Source organism: Adiantum capillus-veneris, chromosome 14 (genome assembly GCF_014529385.1).
Source record: "Adiantum capillus-veneris isolate H3 chromosome 14, ASM1452938v2, whole genome shotgun sequence".
NCBI lineage: Eukaryota > Viridiplantae > Streptophyta > Polypodiopsida > Polypodiales > Pteridaceae > Adiantum > Adiantum capillus-veneris.
The window spans coordinates 27,068,004-27,087,246 of record NC_140944.1 but is presented as its reverse complement, the minus strand read 5'-3'; the positions used below and the strand labels follow the sequence as shown (position 1 = coordinate 27,087,246).

Below are 19,243 nucleotides of genomic sequence, written 5' to 3'. Positions count from 1 at the left end.
ATACCTCATGCTTGGAGCAATTGTGGAGTACATTTAGCCACATTGCTTCCAAGAAGAGGAATCGGCTTGGAGTGGAGAAGGCAAATGATCTTGTCTTTGTCATCACAAATTTGAAAATGCTTTGCAAGAGTGCAAGTAAAAAGACAGATCCTTTTACATAGTGGGAGATGGAGCAAGAGGCTCCTCAAGCAGGTGGAGATGCAGAGCCACCGACACCAGGTACTTCATCCATGGCTGTGGTCGAGCCGGGCCTAGAGCTCGATGATGAGGAATGGGAGGATGTGCATGATGTACAACCGGCTACTACAAATTGAGAAGCTTCTCAAGCTAGTGGCTCTTGAGTCTTGAGGCTCGAGAGTTGTGACTTTAGGACTTCCATTATCCTTACCTTTTTGTATGGCTGCTTGAGCCTTGCCCTCTTTGACATTTGTAGCTACTAGCATATATATATATATACCTTCATAAGTTCAGAATAGTTTGAACTCACGAATTATAAGACAGAACAAAGAACTCATAAAGCATTCATAAGTTCAGAATAGTTTGAACTCACGAATTATAAGACGGAACAAAGCACTCATAAAACTATAAAACCAAGGGACACAAAAAAAGAAAAGAAAAAACAAAAACAAACAAACAAAGTAACTAAATCACTTTGTTTGCTACGAAACAAAACTAGATAAAACAAAACATTATTAACTTAAAAATGTTTTTAGAAAAGGCATACGTAAAATAAGTTGACTCAACTTAATTGAATTAAAACAAGTACTCAACTTTAAGCAAAAAAGGATAAGACATCTTAAAAACTTAATCCTAGAAATCAAACAACTTCTAAAGATACACATTCTTAAGTCCTTAGGTAAGCTAAATACGAAATCGAAAAATGAATACTACTACAAACCTACGAAGAGCAAAGATCCAAACTTGACAATATGTGACCTCAACTTCGCTGCTTGTCCAAACAGGAAGAAAAAGATTATCACCTTTATCATGCATAGCTTGAACAATAGCTATGACATCCCTACTCACGTCGTCAGTGCCCAAGAGTAGGTGCACGTTTGTATAGAGGTCATTCATGCTTTGAACGTACTCTACAAAACCAACGAACTGAGTTTCTATCACCCTCCGGAGGTGATGGGCATACTCAACCATGATAAAGGCTAGCATTTGTCAAGCTATAGTAAAAATACTAGAAGCGCTAAAGATCAAAACAACAACATATGGTGTTATTAAGTTAAACAATAAGTGGGCTTTTTAGCTCCCCACTTCTATTGAATTTACTACTGATTATCTTGAACATTTCAAAGGAAGAAACATTAAAAATAAACTTACTACGATGCAAAAATGAACGAACGTTTTTCATAATTCTTTTGAATGAGTATCCTTTTTTAACCAGCAAAGACATATGGTGGCAAGATTGAACAACAAAAGCAAATTTACTAGAACAAAGACGAGAAAATCTAAATAGTTGAGAACAAATGACACCGTACTTAGCTAAAAGAGAAATGTTCGAAGAAATGTGAGGCATACGGATGATATTTAGATTGGCATATTTTGGTTCAAGGCGATTATCATAGATATCTACTTCTAACCCCAAGGGAATCTTAAAATAAGGTCTAAAAAGGCACAACAATCACTATTTGTGGTACAGTTAAGTTCACAAAACTCCTTAGGATAAATTCCTTCGTCTACAGAACTCGAATTCAAGTACATATAATCTTGAAAAGAAGGAACATCGGGAACAAAAAGATCATCTACAAAGCGTCTTACATTGCATAACTTGTGCAAAACTATTGGGCAAGTGTTAGCAAGGACAAGACGCTCCATAAAATCAAACTCATAAGTAAAAAGATAGAAATTAGCAAGAAAAACAACACGATTGGTGCCCATAGGAATACCAATTGTTTGCTTGAAAAGAGAGTCGTCGATGGTTATATATAAATTGTCCAAAAGAAAATATAACCAAGATATGATGTCAATGTCATCTACAATCCTGATGAATCTCTTTCTTCCTTTGTCTACATCTACATTCTTACTTTTCAGCCATAAGAAGTCAAAGTTCAAGGCTGACTTTTCTACTAGCAATGCCTTGTACCTATCCTTCTCAAGCATCTTTATGGTATTTGTCACCTTTAGTCTTTTGGTATTGTGGTCACTGGTTTGGCCCCCCTTGTAGTCTCGTTATGGAATATGTCACCTTTGGTTTTTTTGTAGCCCTTCGGCGGGCCTTGTTAGCCAAAATTAAGCGAAAAGTGTTATCTCTGACTTCTACTCTTGCAATTATTTGAGAGCTCTAATCTGTAATTATATGTGTTATTGTGTATGGGCATTGTATTTGTTCAATGTTGTGTATGTACCATCATCCATGGCCGCGGCACCGCACATCCCAATCAAGTCATAATAAGGTTCAATGGTCTTCGAATCGTGTTTTTTGTGGGTATTAGAGTCAAAGGACTCTAGTACTACTTGTATTCAAACACATAACGCTAAAAATAGCATTATTTAAGTGTTTTTTAAGCCTCCCATTCCGCGCCGTTCAAGGGGAGGACCCCTTCCCGTTCCCCTGTTCCGCAGGGAGGCCCGTCGCCGTTCCCGTTCCGCGTTTAGGGTAACTATGGTCTGTGTCACAAACTACTGACGTGTCAAGTCAGTGAAGAGAAGAGTCAATCTTCAGATCACGGCCGAGGGGCCTAAACCCTAAGAAGAACAAGCAACAACATCGTTAGGAAAGGACTAGGTGATGGGTATTCCTGATGCGTCACAATGTGGGTGACGGGTGCATTGGAAAGGGGATATCCATAGTCGAGAGAAAATTCCGAACTGTGTTAGAATTGTGCACAAGGAGAAGCAAGCACATGAATGAAGATGGATTCAGAGGAAACTTTGAGGAAAAACGGATGCTTTTTGAGAAAGTGGGTTGCTTTTCGGAAAAGGAGATGCTTTCCCGCGAGGAAGTCTATGTCTGCATTGCAACTGTGCATGTGATTGCATCCAGGGACGCCTGGAAAGTTCTGTGAAAGCATTGTTTTTAACTTATAAGGTTTTATTGAGTTTTTCGACAGATTCATACCATTTTTAAAAGGTGACCGGCCGTCCACTTAATAAATGGACAGCCATCTGATAAATAAGGCAACAAATCAACCAACGTTTTCTCTCTCTCTCTTTTTCTGGCAGAACAGCGCAAAAGAAAAAAAAAAAACGGCCGCAACCTCTACGTGAGCAGCCTGCGTTCAGCTATTTGTGCACGTGGCCAGGAGCTATAAAAGCATCACATGCCCTCACTCAGAGAAGAAGGTCAACTCTTGCAAGAAGAAGATGTTGCTGCAAATTTCATCCGCAAAGAAGACGTTGCCAGTGATGCCCATGGCTGCCCCAAGTGTACCAGATGTCGCCAAGACCCAATGCACCAGTTCCCTCGCGAAGAAGTGCCTACGGAGCGTGTTTCCATCGCGACAAGTTGCTGTTTTTCTCTGTTTTCAGCCCATAGACATCGTAGACGGGGCTGATTTACAAGAAGGAACCCGAGAACACACCTCTTTTGTGTGTAGGATTGGAAGAGAGGATTTTCCATGTAAAGATCTCTTCCAGGGAATTGCTTTTCGAGAACCAAGTTGCCTTTCGAGTGTCGAGACTTTGAAGGTAACGATTTTCATGTTATGATCTCTAAGTATTTGTTTGCAGGTGTACTTCCTCTTAGCGAGGGAGTAGGAACAGAGGAAGGTATGAGCCTCTGCAAGAGAAAGCGCTCTAAGGAACTAGAGCCAAATCAGCCCAAGGGTTTTGTACCCAAGTTTGGGAAGCAGATCCACGGATCGAAGGGAGGTAGACTCTCGAGATGTGATCCAGAAGTTGGGAAGGACTTCGTGTCCAGGAAAGCGGAGTTATTCTGCAGGAAGAGGACTCGGGAAACAGAGTCGGAAAAGAGTTGCAGGGATGAGTCTGGAAGGTGATATCTAGAGGCGAGAACCTTGATTCTTGAGGATTTGGAATAAGGAACGGAAGTTTCTTGGAATAGGGTTTTGCCCTAGGAATAGGAAGCCGAGGCTTCCAGGAACCATCAAGTCTTATTCTAGAATGAACGTGGTAATACGTTCGTTTCAAGTGTTTGTATAAACTTCTCCTCAGTGATAAAGATACTATTACGAGGGGGGACCAACCCATCTTCTGGTCCCCAGTACTGTGTTGATCTTCTCACTCTCTCTCTCTCTCCCTTTATCTATTTCTCTCTATATACTTTGGCTTCAGTATTAAGTGATAAATTCTATTTATCCGAGTCTATTCTATAAAACTGCATATAGACTCAGAAGAGCACATATACTCCTATTGTTGTAACTTGCTTCCTTAAAATCTTCATCAAAAATTGTCCTTGGTACTTGTGCTGAAGAGAACATACGCACCACTGAACTGTGCAATCAATATCCAATACACAACATAACTCCAATACTCAAACGGAGAGTAAAGGAACCCGCTTGGGGAACAAGCCCGTGAAGGACATTGGGGCTGATTTGTAACTGCAAGGGAAGAAACTGCTATACTAGCCAGCCGTGGCCAAATCTGTACACCTGAAGAAGGGCTGCCCCCAAGGTTGGAGCTCTCCAAAGGGATCTATGGAAGAAGCATCCGAATGTTGCTGACTGAGGAGTAGGAACAAAATGTCCCCACCAACTGTCGACACTACATGCAAACCTGTCATCCAAAGGATCTCAACAAATCTGTTGTCGATCATCAAGAAAAACTGCCCATAGAAGGTTGCAAACTTGTCCCGAAATTGGTGTTGACAAGCTCACAAGAAGTCGTAAATTGTCCCACAACTGGTACTAACAAGCTCACAAACGGGCAAAGAAGAGACCAAATCTATAGGGCCACACTACCACCGGGTAAAGGAGAGAACATGGAGAAAGGAGAAGTCCACACTCCAACTAAGTCTCCTCGAACTGTTGTCATTGTTGGCCAAGGGTCTGGCACCACATGCTCCACCTCTAAACCTCATCCAGGGAAGTCGTATGATCAAACAAGAAGTGGTTATGGAGATAAAAGTATCCCCTTCTGCCTGTCGAAGCCAACTCCAATACATGCCCCTTAACTGCTGCATACCGAAAGAACAAGAGTCAACTGAAGCCGGAACTGGAACTTCCATCCTTAGATGGAAAATGAAAAATCAAAGAACATCCTCTGCTTTAAGACGGAAAGAGAGCCCCCTCTGTCATCCATAATCCACAATCTGGTACAAGAGTGCAATTGAATCATCAACATGCTACCCATCGGATGGGTAGCTCCGTCGACAATTCCAAGAAAGACGCACATTTGCAACAGGCAAAGCAGCACAGACATAGAAACCTCCTGCAAAAGTGATGAAGAAGATCCCCTCCTGCTGTCCAAACACTTCTCTCTGAAGAAGAAGCTAGAAATGAATAGATCCCCCTCGATCCAACTACCGCATGCTTGCTCCCCTTACGAGAAGGCACGGTAACATGACTCAATCTAGGAAAACCAAAGCAATCCAGCACTGCTACACATCTTGAAGTCTCCAACGGGTTCCCCTCAGTGAAGAAAGGTCGGGGTAATCGAGCGTAAAGAGGGGGAAGTCGTAGACAAGGATCCAAGGCCTCCACATACCCAAAGCTGCCCCAAACTTGGAGAAAACCAGAAAAAAAAACAGCAAGCTTCTTCTCTCTCAATCGTGTCCAAAACCACACCGAATCAACCACATCCAAGCAAACAGGTGATCGTGTCACCACAGGGCCTTGATACCATGTCAAAGTGGCAGCAGAAGATGCAACGAAGACAAGAACCGGCTCGTGATCCGGTGGGTACCTCGACTCCGATCTAGAACACTTGCAATGCCAAACACATGAACAAGGCATGCTTGTGGAGAAGAGAGATCACTGAGGTAGAGAGAGACACGACATCTGAGAATGAGAGAGAGAGAGATCTGGGAAAGGCTCTCCATGCTGATAACTGCTCATACAAGTGACCAAGGGTGGTCCGGCATAGAACTGACATGCCCAATGGATAGACCCGAGGACCATAGTTACCAAGGAACGGATCTAGGAGGACTTGGAACGCCGGAACGGTGTTCCAGCCGGTTGAACTTGCCCGGAACGTCCCGGAACGGACGGGCGTTCTGACAAGCCAGACATTACTAGAACGGCCGGTCTGGAACGGGCCAGAACGACCGGAACAGGCAGCGACGGCCATAAACAGGCAAGAAAAAAAACGGTCATCTGAGCAGCCAACGATCATAAACGGGCATAAACAGCCAGCAGCATAGTTATAATTTACCTCCTCTTCCCCCCATTCCTTCACAAATGCATCAAGCCTCAAGGCTCTCTCTCTCCCTTGCTCTCAAGCCATGGTCTCGCCACTCGGGCCTCAAGCTCTCAACCTCTCTCTCTTGGGCTTGCCCTCAAGGCTCAAGCTCTCTCCCCCTCAGTCTCAACTTTCAAGAGGTGAAGCCTCTCTCTCAAGCTCTCTATCTCAAGCCTCTCTCTCTCAAACTCTCTCTCTCAAACCCTCAAGGATCAAGCTCTCTCTCTTTCACGAATAATCCATGGCTCCTTCTTGTCGTACAACCCCCTCCGTTCATGCGGGCAACACTCAACAGGCGAAGGAATGGTCGTGGTGGGATGCAGTGACCTCGGGAGGCACCTTGTCGGCAGCGGGAGGTTCTCGTGCATGGGCATGCAAGCTATGCTCTTACACGCGGAAAGGGAGGCATGGCAAATTGAGGGCACACTTTCTTCGAGTGTTAGGACATGAGGTGAGATTTTGCACCAACGTAACCATCGAGAAGAGGAAGGAGCTTGAGGAAAAGGATCGGCAAATCAACCATAAAGCCAAGCCCACACGCAAAGGTATCGACCCAAAGACCCTCATTTTCCCTTCTTCTCTACCCGGTGCCCGGTGCCGATGGATCTTCATCGGGTCCGATTCGTCGCCAAAGGACCCTTGCCAGCTCTTGGGACCCAAAGAAGAAGGAACAGGTGGATGCCGCCGTGGCCCGATTCTTCTATACGACCATATCCCATTTGCCGCGGCGAGGTATGCTTTATCGATCTTCTCTCTCATTTCTTCCATTATCGTCATCTCCGCCACTATGATCTCTAAAGTTTAAACTATGAATAATCAATTATGATTTATTATACTAACCTCTTCTATGTGTGATCGAAATAGGTCGGAGTATCGGAAAGTTATGGTGCAACAGATAGGGGAGTACGGCACCAGCTATGTGCCGCCATCTTTAGAGGCTCTCCAAACCACTTTACTCAATCGAGAGATGTTAGGTGCAGCGGAATGATTGTTTGTGCTTTGCTCAAGATGAGTGCTCTGAACTATGCTCAAGGTTCCTTTTAGTTCTTATGGAAGGGAGAGCCTTCCGTTCTTAATGGAAAGTGCTATGATCACAACAAAGTGAATGGACACTGTGCGTGCAAGTGTATGAGACTGAGAGATAGAGAGAGAAGAGAGATACGACACCAGAGACGTTGTAAAACCCTCCTCCGAAGGCCCCACTCTCGTCGGCGAGAGTGGTCTACTTTTGATTGCACAAGTGGTACAATGCGGATGCAATGGACTGATGCAACTTGGGACAATGCCGATGACGACGACGGTGATGACGAAGACGACTTTAGGGCTGAAATCTGTGGTCTTCTAACTGCTAAATTTCAAAGCTATTTCGGTGGCTGAAAATGACTGTTTTGACTGCGTTTTCGAGGGCTGAATTTAGGGATCCTCTGCAACCAACTAGGGTTGAATCTGCTACCATCTTCAAAGCTGAAAACGCTGCTGCATCTGATGAGATTGAGGCTGAAAACCAAAAACGCTGGGGCTGCCTGCTGGCCTTAGTGAAAACGCTGAAATTCTGGTACTGCTGGCGATGATCTGGAAAACGCTAGGACTAAGTGTTGATGGCGATCAAGCAAATCTGCAAACGCTAGGTATTGGGGAGGTGCTGAGGAAATCCAAAAACGCTGGGGTATCTGTGGCGAGGATTGAGACCAAAAACGCTAGGGTTGATGGGTTCTTGCTGAGAAGGTGTTTGTTGAACGGGGAGCTCCTGCTGCCTCTTCTGCCAGAAAGTGCTAACTTGGGTTTGCTTATATATTAACTTAGCAAAATTGCCCTACCTACTTTTGTTGGAAAGTCACTTAAAAATAATAAGTGAAAAATACCAAAAATAAGAAAAATAGGCTAAATGGACTAGAAAATTCCCCTAACTGAATCTGATGGATTCTGAAGGGAATACTGATGATCATGCTGTGTGCAACCGTGCAACCAGAGGATATGCATCTTCACTAAGTGACTGGGCATGCACGGTCTACGAATAGACTCACAAAAGTGCCATATCACTGCTAATCTAGACTTGACTAGACTGACTGAACCCTTGTCATGTTGTAGCTTGTCCACGGACACATAGGGTTGGATGTGTCACGTGACATCCCCTCCTTTTCAAAGTGAGGTACTGGTACCGAACTGTATGGCGTCGAGGGAGATCGCCAATAGCATCCGGAATCCTGGAAGGGACTCTTCGCCGGCCCACTCTGATGTGTGGGTCGAGCGGTACTTGAACTTCATAAAGGTCTGCAACGCTTGCTTCTTTGGGCCACGCCGAAAGCGACACAAAGTCTTCTGTGGCTCCTTCGATGCTTCAACTTCGTTGAGAGTCATGCTTCTTTCTTCTTCAAGAATCTCCATGGCTGAAAATTCCTGAAACCATTTCCAACACAAAAACATGAACATACCCATTCCATGTAAAGTGAGTGGAAAAAATCTTGTCTTCGCTATAGTCTATGTATGCAATGTAGATGAACATAGAGACGGAGAGACAACCCGTTCATCAAACACACGCAAACAATGAGATCGAAGCTTTCTTTTATGATCTAGAGCAATCAACTGTGGCAATTCACAACGGAAATGCCCGTGCTTGGTGCTCATACTGTTATGTGCTCGTTTGGCAACTGTGTCATGCCAAGGAAGAGACATAAATTGTGACTTCCTTACATGCATATTTCAGCTTTTCATGAAAAATCCGCATACATTCGTGCTCATCCATGAGAGAAACGTGCTCAACATACAATATGTCATGCCTAGGAAAAGGGATCACATAATGATGCTCACTAAAATACAGGAAACGGTCACAAATGAAACATTCGAACAATACGTGCGTATCAATCATGCGAACACATAATACTTCCTGTGAGGGTTCTTTGGACCTAGGCTCGAGAGCCAAGATCGGTTCTTCTTGAATAATCGAATCGTCTTGTGGGGGTTCTTTGGCATAGTAACAGGGGACGCCCTTTTTCGGGCTTCCCGTCCCCACTTTTCCGTCCCCACTTGCCGTCCCGCTCTCTTTTTTACACTAAAAATCCATTTCAGCCCCGTCCCCCGTCCCCCATTCCCCCGTCCCGGAATGCGTCCCTTGTGACTATGTTCTTTGGACCTCGACTCGAAAGCCAAGATAGGTTCTTCGTGGTTGATCGAATCTACAACGAGGTTAGCTTCGCTAGAAAAAGCATCAACTAACACATAAAGCATCTACAACGAGGTTAGCTTCGCTAGAAAAAGCATCTTCCTTGTGAATAATCACATCATCTTCATGCAAATCATCATGCTTGTGAGAAATCACATCTTGATCATGCATAACATCATGCTTGTCATTAGCACCCAAATCATTATGCTGATCATTGTCAATCAATTCATCATGCAAATCATTGTCAATCAAATCATCATGCTTCACACAATCATGCAAATCCTGTGTATCAAGCTTTGGAGAAGAAGAGATTGAGAGAGTCTCCTTTTCCCGAATCTCTTGCATCTGTGCCTGAGCTTGAGAAAAGAGTCGCAAGAACTCTTCCCTTCTTGCTTTGATCTCGCGATCAAATTTTGCTTGTCTTGCTTTGTTCTCTGCTTGTCTTTCTGCTTCGTCTTCTGCGTGTCTGCGTTCCATTTCTGCTTTTCTTTCTTTGCATTCACGACCAAATTTGGCTTGTCGTTCTTTGGCTTCCAAGCGTGCTTGCTCGCTCTCACGCGCTATGGCTGCCATTCTTTCTTGGTATGTGCGCACTATGGCTGCTATTCTTGCGGCATTTCTTGCTTCGCGTTGTAAATTCTGTTCCATAAACAAAAACTCCAACTCCTCCAGTGGAGTTAGGGCAATCGGTGTCGTAGATGGGGAAGGGTCAAAAAAACCTCCTGGTGGGGAAAATTCTTCTTCGCCTCTCTCATGCTCATCACCTCCAAGCGAAGTATCCATTCCGCTTCGAGTGATGACCATTCTGAAGTCGTGGGTTCTGGTGATCTTGGGTTCTTAAGTTCACGAGGAACTTGGGTTCTTGCGGGTCTTGGGTTCTTGAGGTTCTTGAGGTTTTCTTTCGCTCGCAAATCGCATTGGAGAAGGATCTTCTCTTCACCCTAGTTCTACTCTTTCCCGCGGGCGCACCCCTTGGCGGCCTTGCGCTCACACCAAGGTTGCTTTTTTCCACCTCACGTCGATTGGCCGGCCGCTAAGTGCACGGTCCGCTCTCAATGAGTGAAAAGAGACACAAGGGGAGGCTGGACAAGCCCTTCTTTCTTGGGATTCCTGTCACTCTTCAACAAAACACGATTAGGAATCGACACGCCCAAGCGAACTTGGGTCCGTGCGACCTCAACAAGCAAAAAAAATTCTTGTGGTTCTTTCCTTGAGTGATACAGAACACTACCAAAGCTCTGATACCAATGTTAGGTGCTGCGGAATGATTGTTTGCGCTTTGCTCAAGATGAGTGCTCCGAACTGTGCTCAAGGTTCCTTTTAGTTCTTATGGAAGGGAGAGCCTTCCGTTCTTAATGGAAAGTCTATGATCACAACAAAGTGAATGGACACTGTGCGTGCAAGTGTATGAGACTGAGAGATAGAGAGAGAAGAGAGATACGACACCAGAGACGTTGTAAAACCCTCCTCCGAAGGCCCCACTCTCGTCATCGAGAGTGGTCTACTTTTGATTGCACAAGTGGTACGATGCGGATGCAATGGACTGATGCAACTTGGGACTATGCCGATGACGACGACGGTGATGACGACGACGACTTTAGGGCTGAAATCTGTGGTCTTCTAACTGCTGAATTTCGGGGCTGTTTCGGTGGCTGAAAATGACTTTTGACTGCATTTTCGAGGGCTGAATTTAGGAATCCTCTGCAACCAACTAGGGCTGAATCTGCTACCGTCTTCAAAGCTGAAAACGCTGCTGCATCTGATGCGATTGAGGCTGAAAACCAAAAACGCTGGGGCTGCCTGCTGGCGTTAGTGAAAACGCTGAAATTCTAGTACTGCTGGCGATGATCTGGAAAGCTAGGGCTAAGTGCTGATGGCGATCAAGCAAATCTGCAAACGCTAGGTATTGGGGAGGTGCTGAGGAAATCCAAAAACGCTTGGATATTTGTGGCGAGGATTGAGACCAACAACGATAGGGTTGATGGGTCCTTGCTGAGAAGGTGCCTGTTGAGCGGGAAGCTCCTGCTGCCTCTTCTGCCAGAAAGTGCTAACTTGGGTTTGCTTATATATTAACTTAGCAAAATTGCCCTACCTACTTTTGTTGGAAAGTCACTTAAAAATAATAAGTGAAATATACCAAAAATAGGGAAAATAGGCTAAATGCACTAGAAAATTCCCCTGACTGAATCTAATGGATTCTGAAGGGAATACTGATGATCATGCTGTGTGCAACCAGAGGATATGCATCTACACTAAGTGACTGGGCATGCACGGTCTACGAATAGACTCACAAAAGTGCCAGATCACTGCTAATCTAGACTTGACTGGACTGACTGAACCCTTGTCATGCTGTAGCTTGTCCACAGACACATAGGGTTGGATGTGTCACGTGACAAGAGAAGGTGACCGTGGAGCAAGCAACACTCAATATTCAACGGCTTTGGGCAAAACATGGTGTTTCCCTCATTGCCGACGAGTGGAGCGATACAAGTAAGAGATCTATCCATGGCCTCGTCGCATACTCGAGTGGAGAGATGTACTTTGTGCACTCTCACGTTGCCACCGAGAGTGGCACGTCCGCCCATGTCCTCTCTACAGAGTGGACAGCGGCCATAGAAACGATTGGTGAGCATCACGTGGTGGCCTTTGTCACAGATAGGGAGGCATCAAACAGGGCAGCAGCAGCTATTGTAGAGGGTCACTATCCGCATGTGAGTGTGTGCTATTGCATGGCACATTTTGAACAACCTTCTAAAAGACATCGGCAAGCTAGACTCGATTGCTCCAGTCATTGCTGATGCAGTGAAGATTGTTACTTTCATCAGCAATCACAACTTGGTTCGGAGTGAGTACCTCAAGAGCTCGGGCGGCAAAGTGCTTCTAAAGTATTCAGACACCCGCTTCGCATTCAACTTTCTTCTTGTGCGCAAGCTGTCTGAATGTCAAAATGCGGTCCGACAGGTCTTCATCAGTGATGTGTTCACCACCTCCCCCCATGCAAAGACAGTTGTAGGGATTTTGTGCAAGGATAAGGCAGAGGACCTTGAGTTCTAGAAGCAGCTCAAGAGTCTACATGCACAGGTAAAACCGGTGGTTCATTTGCTTCAAGTTTGGATGGCATGGACCATTGCATTGGCAAGGTTTATGAGGCAATGGCCTGCATGATTGAGCAGCTTGCACAGCTTAAGGCAAACGCAGAGGGATATGAGGAGATCCATGCGCTTTGCAACTCGAGGTGGAATTCATATGCCACTCCTTTACACGGGGCAACGTACATGGTGGATCCACAGTTCCAAGGTGCAGGGCAAGAGACAGATAGAGAAGTCATGAACCAATTTACAAAGATCTTAAACAAGATGGTTCTAGAGAGAGATGGGCGACGCATTGTCAGGGATCAGTTGAGACAGTACAGAGAGATGCGGGGGTCATTTGGTAGTCCAAATGCTCGGATTGATCGCAGGTAGATAGCTTCAGTGCTATAATGGGAGGACTATGGCTATGATGGCCCTGAGCTTCAAGTATTGGCGATCCGTATTCTCAGCCAGTCAGTTAGTACCTCATGCTTGGAGCAACTGTGGAGTACCTTTAGCCACATTGCTTCCAAGAAGAGGAATCGGCTTGGAGTGGAGAAGGCAAATGATCTTGTCTTTGTCAGCGCAAATTTGAAAATGCTTTGCAAGAGTGCAAGTAGAAAGACAGATCCTTTTACACAGTGGGAGATGGAGCAAGAGGCTCCTCAGGCAGATGGAGATGCAGAGCCACCGACACCAGATACTTCATCCATGGTTGAGGTCGAGCCGGGCCTACAGCTCGATGATGAGGAATGGGAGGATGTGCATGATGTCCAGCCGGCTTCTACGAATTGGGAAGCTTCTCAGGCTAGTGGCTCTTGAGTCTTGAGGCTCGAGAGTTGCGACTTTAGGACTTCCATTATCCTTACCTTTTTGTATGGCTGTTTGAGCCTTGCCCTCTTTGACATTTGTAGCTACTAGCATCTTTATGGTATTTGTCACCTTTAGTCTTTTGGTAGTGTGATCACTGGTTTGGCCCCCTTGTAGTCTCATTATGGTATATGTCACCTTTGGTTTTTTTGTAGCGCCTTGGTGGGGATTGTTAGCCAGAATTAAGCAAAAATTGTTATCTCTGACTTCTACTCTTGCAATTATTTGAGAGCTCTAATCTGTAATTACATGTGTTATTGTGTATGGGCATTGTGTTTGTTCAATGTTGTGTATGTACCATCATCCATGGCCGCGGCACCGCACATCCCAATCAAATCATAATAAGGTTGAATGATCTTCGAACCGTGTTTTTTGTGGGTATTAGAGTCAAAGGACTCTAGTACTACTTGTATTCAAAGTTCAAACACATAACGCTAAAAAAAATTTAAGCCTCCCGTTCCGCGCCGTTCCCGTTCCCCCATTCTGTAGGGAGGCCCGTCGCCGTTCCCGTTCCGCGTTCCAGGTAACTATGCCAAGGACACACAACTGCAACTGCTACTGACACTGCCAACTGCTCCTGCACACAAGACCACTCACACGGTCTCATCATGGGTTGCCCTAGCCTACTGTGGAACCGAGGCTCTGGCGGAATCTCCCCCTGGCAGGAAGGCTAATCTGAAGGGAGAAGGAACCGGATAGGGGCTGCCCTATGGTGTGGCTGCCCCATGACAAACATGGATCTGCTCCTCTCGTATGCATGCACCATGATGGAGGTGCTCTGCATCTGCCTAGCGACTCCATGCATCTGCACTCGAAAGGAAAAACGCTAGGCATGCTGTGGAAAATGCTAGCCTGATCCCCTGCTCCTTATGAGGAAAAACACTAGGTTGATGCGGAAAACACTAGGGATGAACTGCCCCACCTGCCCTCTACATCACCTAGGGCTGCCCCATAGGGCGCCCTGTGCTCTCAGTGTCTGTACACAAGTGTACTCCCATAAAGCCCTGCCCTCACCTATATCCCTCCTGCTCCTTATGAGGAAAAACGCTAGGCTGATGCGGAAAACACTAGGGATGAACTACCCCACCTGCCCTCTGCATCACCTAGGGCTGCCCCATAGGGGCGCCCTGTGCTCCCAGTGTCTGTACACAAGTGTACTCCCATAAAGCCCTGCCCTCACCTATATCCCTCCAAGAGACCAGGCCGGCCAGCTGTCCACCAACCCCCACGACCTCGGAAATGGGAGAAAATAGGAAAATGACACCAGAGGCCCTGTGGGTTGTAGGGAAAAATACCAGCAAGGTTGGGAAAAATATCCCCAACCTGTAGGAGCCTGATGGCCATGGAATTGAGCCAAAACCCAAGGCTAAACATGGCTAGACACGACCCAATATGAGAAACCTACCTCACACTCGCTGGGCACCACCACAAAACAGCCCTCACTCCCTAATCTGCTCCGGGGAGATATCGGACCTACCACCGGACGGGAAAATGAACTCTTAACACCCTCGCCGGTGCTCAAAAGTTCTTCTAGGTTCAGTTCTTCAGTTTCTCTTGTCCACTCTTCCAGTTGGGCATGCCACGTTATTGTGACAGAAGTATGTTACTGAGAAACATCGGCAAGTTACTTTCACAGAAAGTCCTGAACAGGTATTTGTACATGTTCCAAAACCTTCAGAAAATCTGAAAATTGGTCATCCATTTCGTTACCTCTTAGGTGTTGGGACCCATTCAAAATACTCAAGTGAGTTGGAGATCTGGTCTATACAATATCATATTCATCCAGTTGTTATGTACACTGTTTATGTATACGCTACAAAGTAAGGGACAACAATGTTGTCAATCAAGATGTTCTTGTTGATTTCATTGAACCTCCCACTCCTTATATTCTTGACTATCATGGTATAAATCAACTGCGAAAACATTAGTGTTGTTAAGGAGAAATTTGCCACTTTTGTTTTTGAGGAAAAAAACACTTCTCCATGGGGGGAGTAATGCCAGGCCAAGGGTAGGACTAGGAGCGCACGGCCCTGGCAAAGTGCCGGTAATGCATGTAGTACAAGGGTCTATATATAGCTATGAGCTAGGGGTTATATATAGGAAGGATGGGCGGTTATTGCATGCTTCAAAGAAAACTTTGAGGAAAAACAAATGCTTTCTTAGAAAGCGGGCTGCTTTTCAAGAAAGCACACTTTTTCGTAAAGAGGTCTATGTCAGCATTCCATTTGTGCATGAGACTGCATCCAAGGACACCTAGGTTGTGATCGTATAAGCAATTTTTTCGACTTGTAAGGTTTTATTGAGTTTTTAGCAGGTTCAAATCATTTTTAAACGTGGTTAGCCACCCACTTATCTGATTTAAAAAAGCAGCAAAAAACCAGGGCGCTCGGAAGACAAGACGATCTCTCTCTCTCTCTCTAGCCCTAGGCGCCCCCACACTGCCCTATTCTTGCTGGGAGGACCATTCCTATTCCTGCCGGCTGCCGAGAGCTATAAAAGCAAACTCTCATTCTCAGGTATAGGAAAAAGCCAGCGCTGAGGTTCAGCCCCTGCTGCTGCAGATTTCAGCCACCAAGATGACGCCGCCGGTGACCCCTATGGCTGCCCCAAGTGCACAAGATGTTGTCAGGATCAAGTAGGCAAGTTCCATCACAAAGAAGTGCCTACAAAGAACATTTCCATCGTGACAAGTTGCTGTTTTTCTCTGTTTTCAGCCCAAAGACATCGTAGTCAGGGCTGATTTATGAGAAGGAACCTGAGAACACACCTCTTCTTTGTGTAGGATTAGCGGAGAAGGTTCTCTGTGAAGCGATCTCTTCCGCGAAGGTGCTTTTTCAAGAACCGAGTTGTGTTCTGAGTCAAGACTTCACAAGTAACGTTTTCATGTTTTGGTCTCTGAGTGTTTGTTTGCAAGTGCACTTCCTCGTCACGAGGGAGTAGGAGCAGAGGAAGGCATGAGCCTCTCCAGGAGAAAAGCGCTTTGAGGAACTAGAGCCAGATCAGCCCAAGGGTTTTATACCTTGAGTTTGGGAGTAGATCCACGGATCTGAGAGTGGTAGACTCTCAAGTTGGGAGTCGGGATCAGGAACTTGAGATTCTCAAGGAAGGACTTCGCGTCCAAGAAAGCAGAGTTGCTAATAGGAATTCTACGGAAGAGGATTCTGGGAACAGAGTCAAAAAAGAGTTGCAGGGATGCCATGCCCTTAGTCTGGAAGGTGAGATCCTGAGGCGAGAACCTTGGTTCTTGAGGATTCAAAATAAGGAACGCAAGTTCCTTGGAATAGTTCTTTTGCCTTGAGAATAGGAAGTCGAGGCTTCCAAGTACCATCGAGTCTACTTCTAGAACGAACGTGATAACACCTTTGGTTCAAGTGCTTGTATAGCCTTCTCCCCAATAATAAAGATACTCTTACGGGGACCAACCCATCTTTTGGTCCCAGTACTGTGTCGATCTTCTCACTCTCTCTCTCCGTTTCTCTCTCTATATCAATTGGCTTCAGCATTAAGTGATAAATTCTATTTATGCGAGTATATATTGTTATGCGCTCCCGTTTGTGACACGGACACTGGAGGCGATTGAGGGCCCCGCTTATTTTCCATTAGTGTAACACGATTGTCTAACCTGGTGCCCTCAGAGATTCAATAGAGAGTTGGTGTGATTGATGCAATGGTCGTCTAGACTTGTCAGGTTCCTTCTTCACTCTTGGAGACCCCCAAATCCCTATTCTTTTGTGTACATATGATCTAAGAGAGGGTGTTAGATTTTTGGAGGTGGTCTCCTAGGTTTTCCTTCTAGATCTAGTGAGTGAGGGCTTCTTTGTGGCTATGCTCGGCCTTGAGAGAGTTTTCTAGAGTCTACGCACCATGAGGGATTTACCAATTTTTGTCTGACGTGCCGGCCATCGGCCTTTTCAGTGGGTGCCCCTATCTTCTACAAGTAACTCCTCATAATACCCACGATTATGGGTTGTTGGGTATTTTTGGGGGAGTTTGTTTGCATCTCTAGATGAGGGAAGGGGGCGCCCCCTTGTAAGTCAAATTGTTTAGAGCATTATCTCTCTTGTTGTGCAAAGATTGCCCCACAAGTCTTGTCCACTATCTCTCTCTCTCCATCTTCTCTCTCTAGCGTTTTTCCTCTTCTCGCTTTCTCCCCCGCCCCCCCGCCCCCCCCCCCCTCCATAACATTGTTCAAATTCCAAAATACATAGATGGCACTATATCTCAAATTTATAAATCAATTCAATACATGAGGCTCACATGAAGCTAGTTGATCAACGCTTGCACAAGCCTCACTAGTTAAATCATCTAAGAACGGATGCAAGTAGAGAACGTCAAACATTAACTCAATGAGCTCCAACATGCATTTCACAAGCCTAGAAAAAGCATGCTCTTTTATACTTAATGCTTGTTGCATTATGCAAACTGTTAATCCTTCTCCTCGTTGTTGCATACACAAAAAAGACACTATGTTGTCCCCAAAGTGTTGGTCTTACAGTAAGGCTTTGGCCTCTCAACCTATGGGTTGTGGGTTCAAATCCCCATTGGGTCACACTCTAGAGGGACACCTTGTGCTCACTTGGTGTTCACGTTGCTAGGGCTCTTGCCCTTAGACACTCGAGTGCATCCTCCTCCTGGGGTGGGTCACCGGAGGAGGAGGTTCCTAGTTGGTTGCTACAAGTTCTCTCCGTCGTTCCCAGCACGTGGTGCATCAATTAGGTGGCCATGGTGATGTTTGCGCATGGCTCTTGCCCGATGGTACGCGGCCCTTGCCCGACCATGTAACATGGCTAATATGTGGAAGGGATAAGCACCTCCCCCTGTGGGCTCTCTGGTGTGTCGGGGAAAAGAAAAAAGACACTATGTTGCTCCACGGTTTGCATAAGGTTCTAAAATTAAAGTACCAAAAAAATTCTCAATTCCATACATTGCAAATTTCCACAGTTGTGCAATATACGCTCTAAATCAAAAATTCAAAACAGACTCTAATTTTATGCTTCACGAAGCAGCTGACTTCGTTTTAGATGGGAGTATGCATGCACGCAATACAACCATGGATATGAGCTACACATAGAAGTGCACGCACACAGACACGACAGAGTAAGAGGCAATAGAATTTTACCTGCATGCGCATGAGCAAATCTGCACTGTGTTTCTTAGTGAAGCGGTTTTCAAAGAATTCTCTGCGTGCATTCTCGACTGCAAGAAGGTCAGACGGGGAGCCAGCGTCAGGGTCGAAATGCCACGTCTGTCGTCCCGTATGTTCATTCAGAGTATGCAGCCATGTTGATCCCGAGTCACCATCTGCTATCTTCAAGGTCCACATTCTCTCTCTCTCTCTCTCTCTCTCTCAATAGATCCTTGAAGTCTGTTGTGGAATCGTTACAACGACGTTAAAATTCTCTCCTCTTCATCCTCTCTCAAGCATGCAGAGGGATGGTGTTTCTCTCTGTCTCTCTCTCACTGGCAGACGGCAGAGCTGGTCTCGCTCGTAATAATAAAGCTGTCTTTACAAGCCGTGATGCTCAGAAGTTTCACGTCACATTTAATACGTCCTTCTTGTGAGGTGGTGCACCAATAACTGGATATAGAAAAGCCCAATAGGTAAAAAAGTAAGTGGGTGAGTGATTCTGTGAGAACGGTCTTCCTTATGAAGTTAGGAGGAACCTATTGGAGTTATGGATCGTCTTTTGGCCTACTAAAGGCTTTAGTATCCATATGGGTGAAGGTCGTTCAAATTTGTTTGTTTGACATGTGTTCCGTTAAGAATTAAAGAGAAAGAAAGCATTTTTTTTCAAATGCTATTTTCCAAAGCTGTTTTCATTTTTTGGTCTGCAAA

At 45.4% G+C, this 19,243-nt stretch overlaps 1 protein-coding gene across 1 annotated transcript in view; it reads right to left on the bottom strand.

Annotated features, from left to right (window-relative positions):
• Positions 1-18,960, bottom strand: part of LOC147442128 (cycloartenol synthase 2-like) — a 37,112-nt gene extending 18,152 nt beyond the window's left edge. Inside the window, exon 1 of the mRNA XM_086528418.1 lies at positions 18,527-18,960. Coding sequence (XP_086384544.1) covers positions 18,527-18,730 — 204 coding nt within the window. The 5' untranslated portion in view covers positions 18,731-18,960. The remainder of the gene's footprint in view (positions 1-18,526) is intronic.
• Between the last annotated feature and the right edge of the window lie 283 nt (positions 18,961-19,243).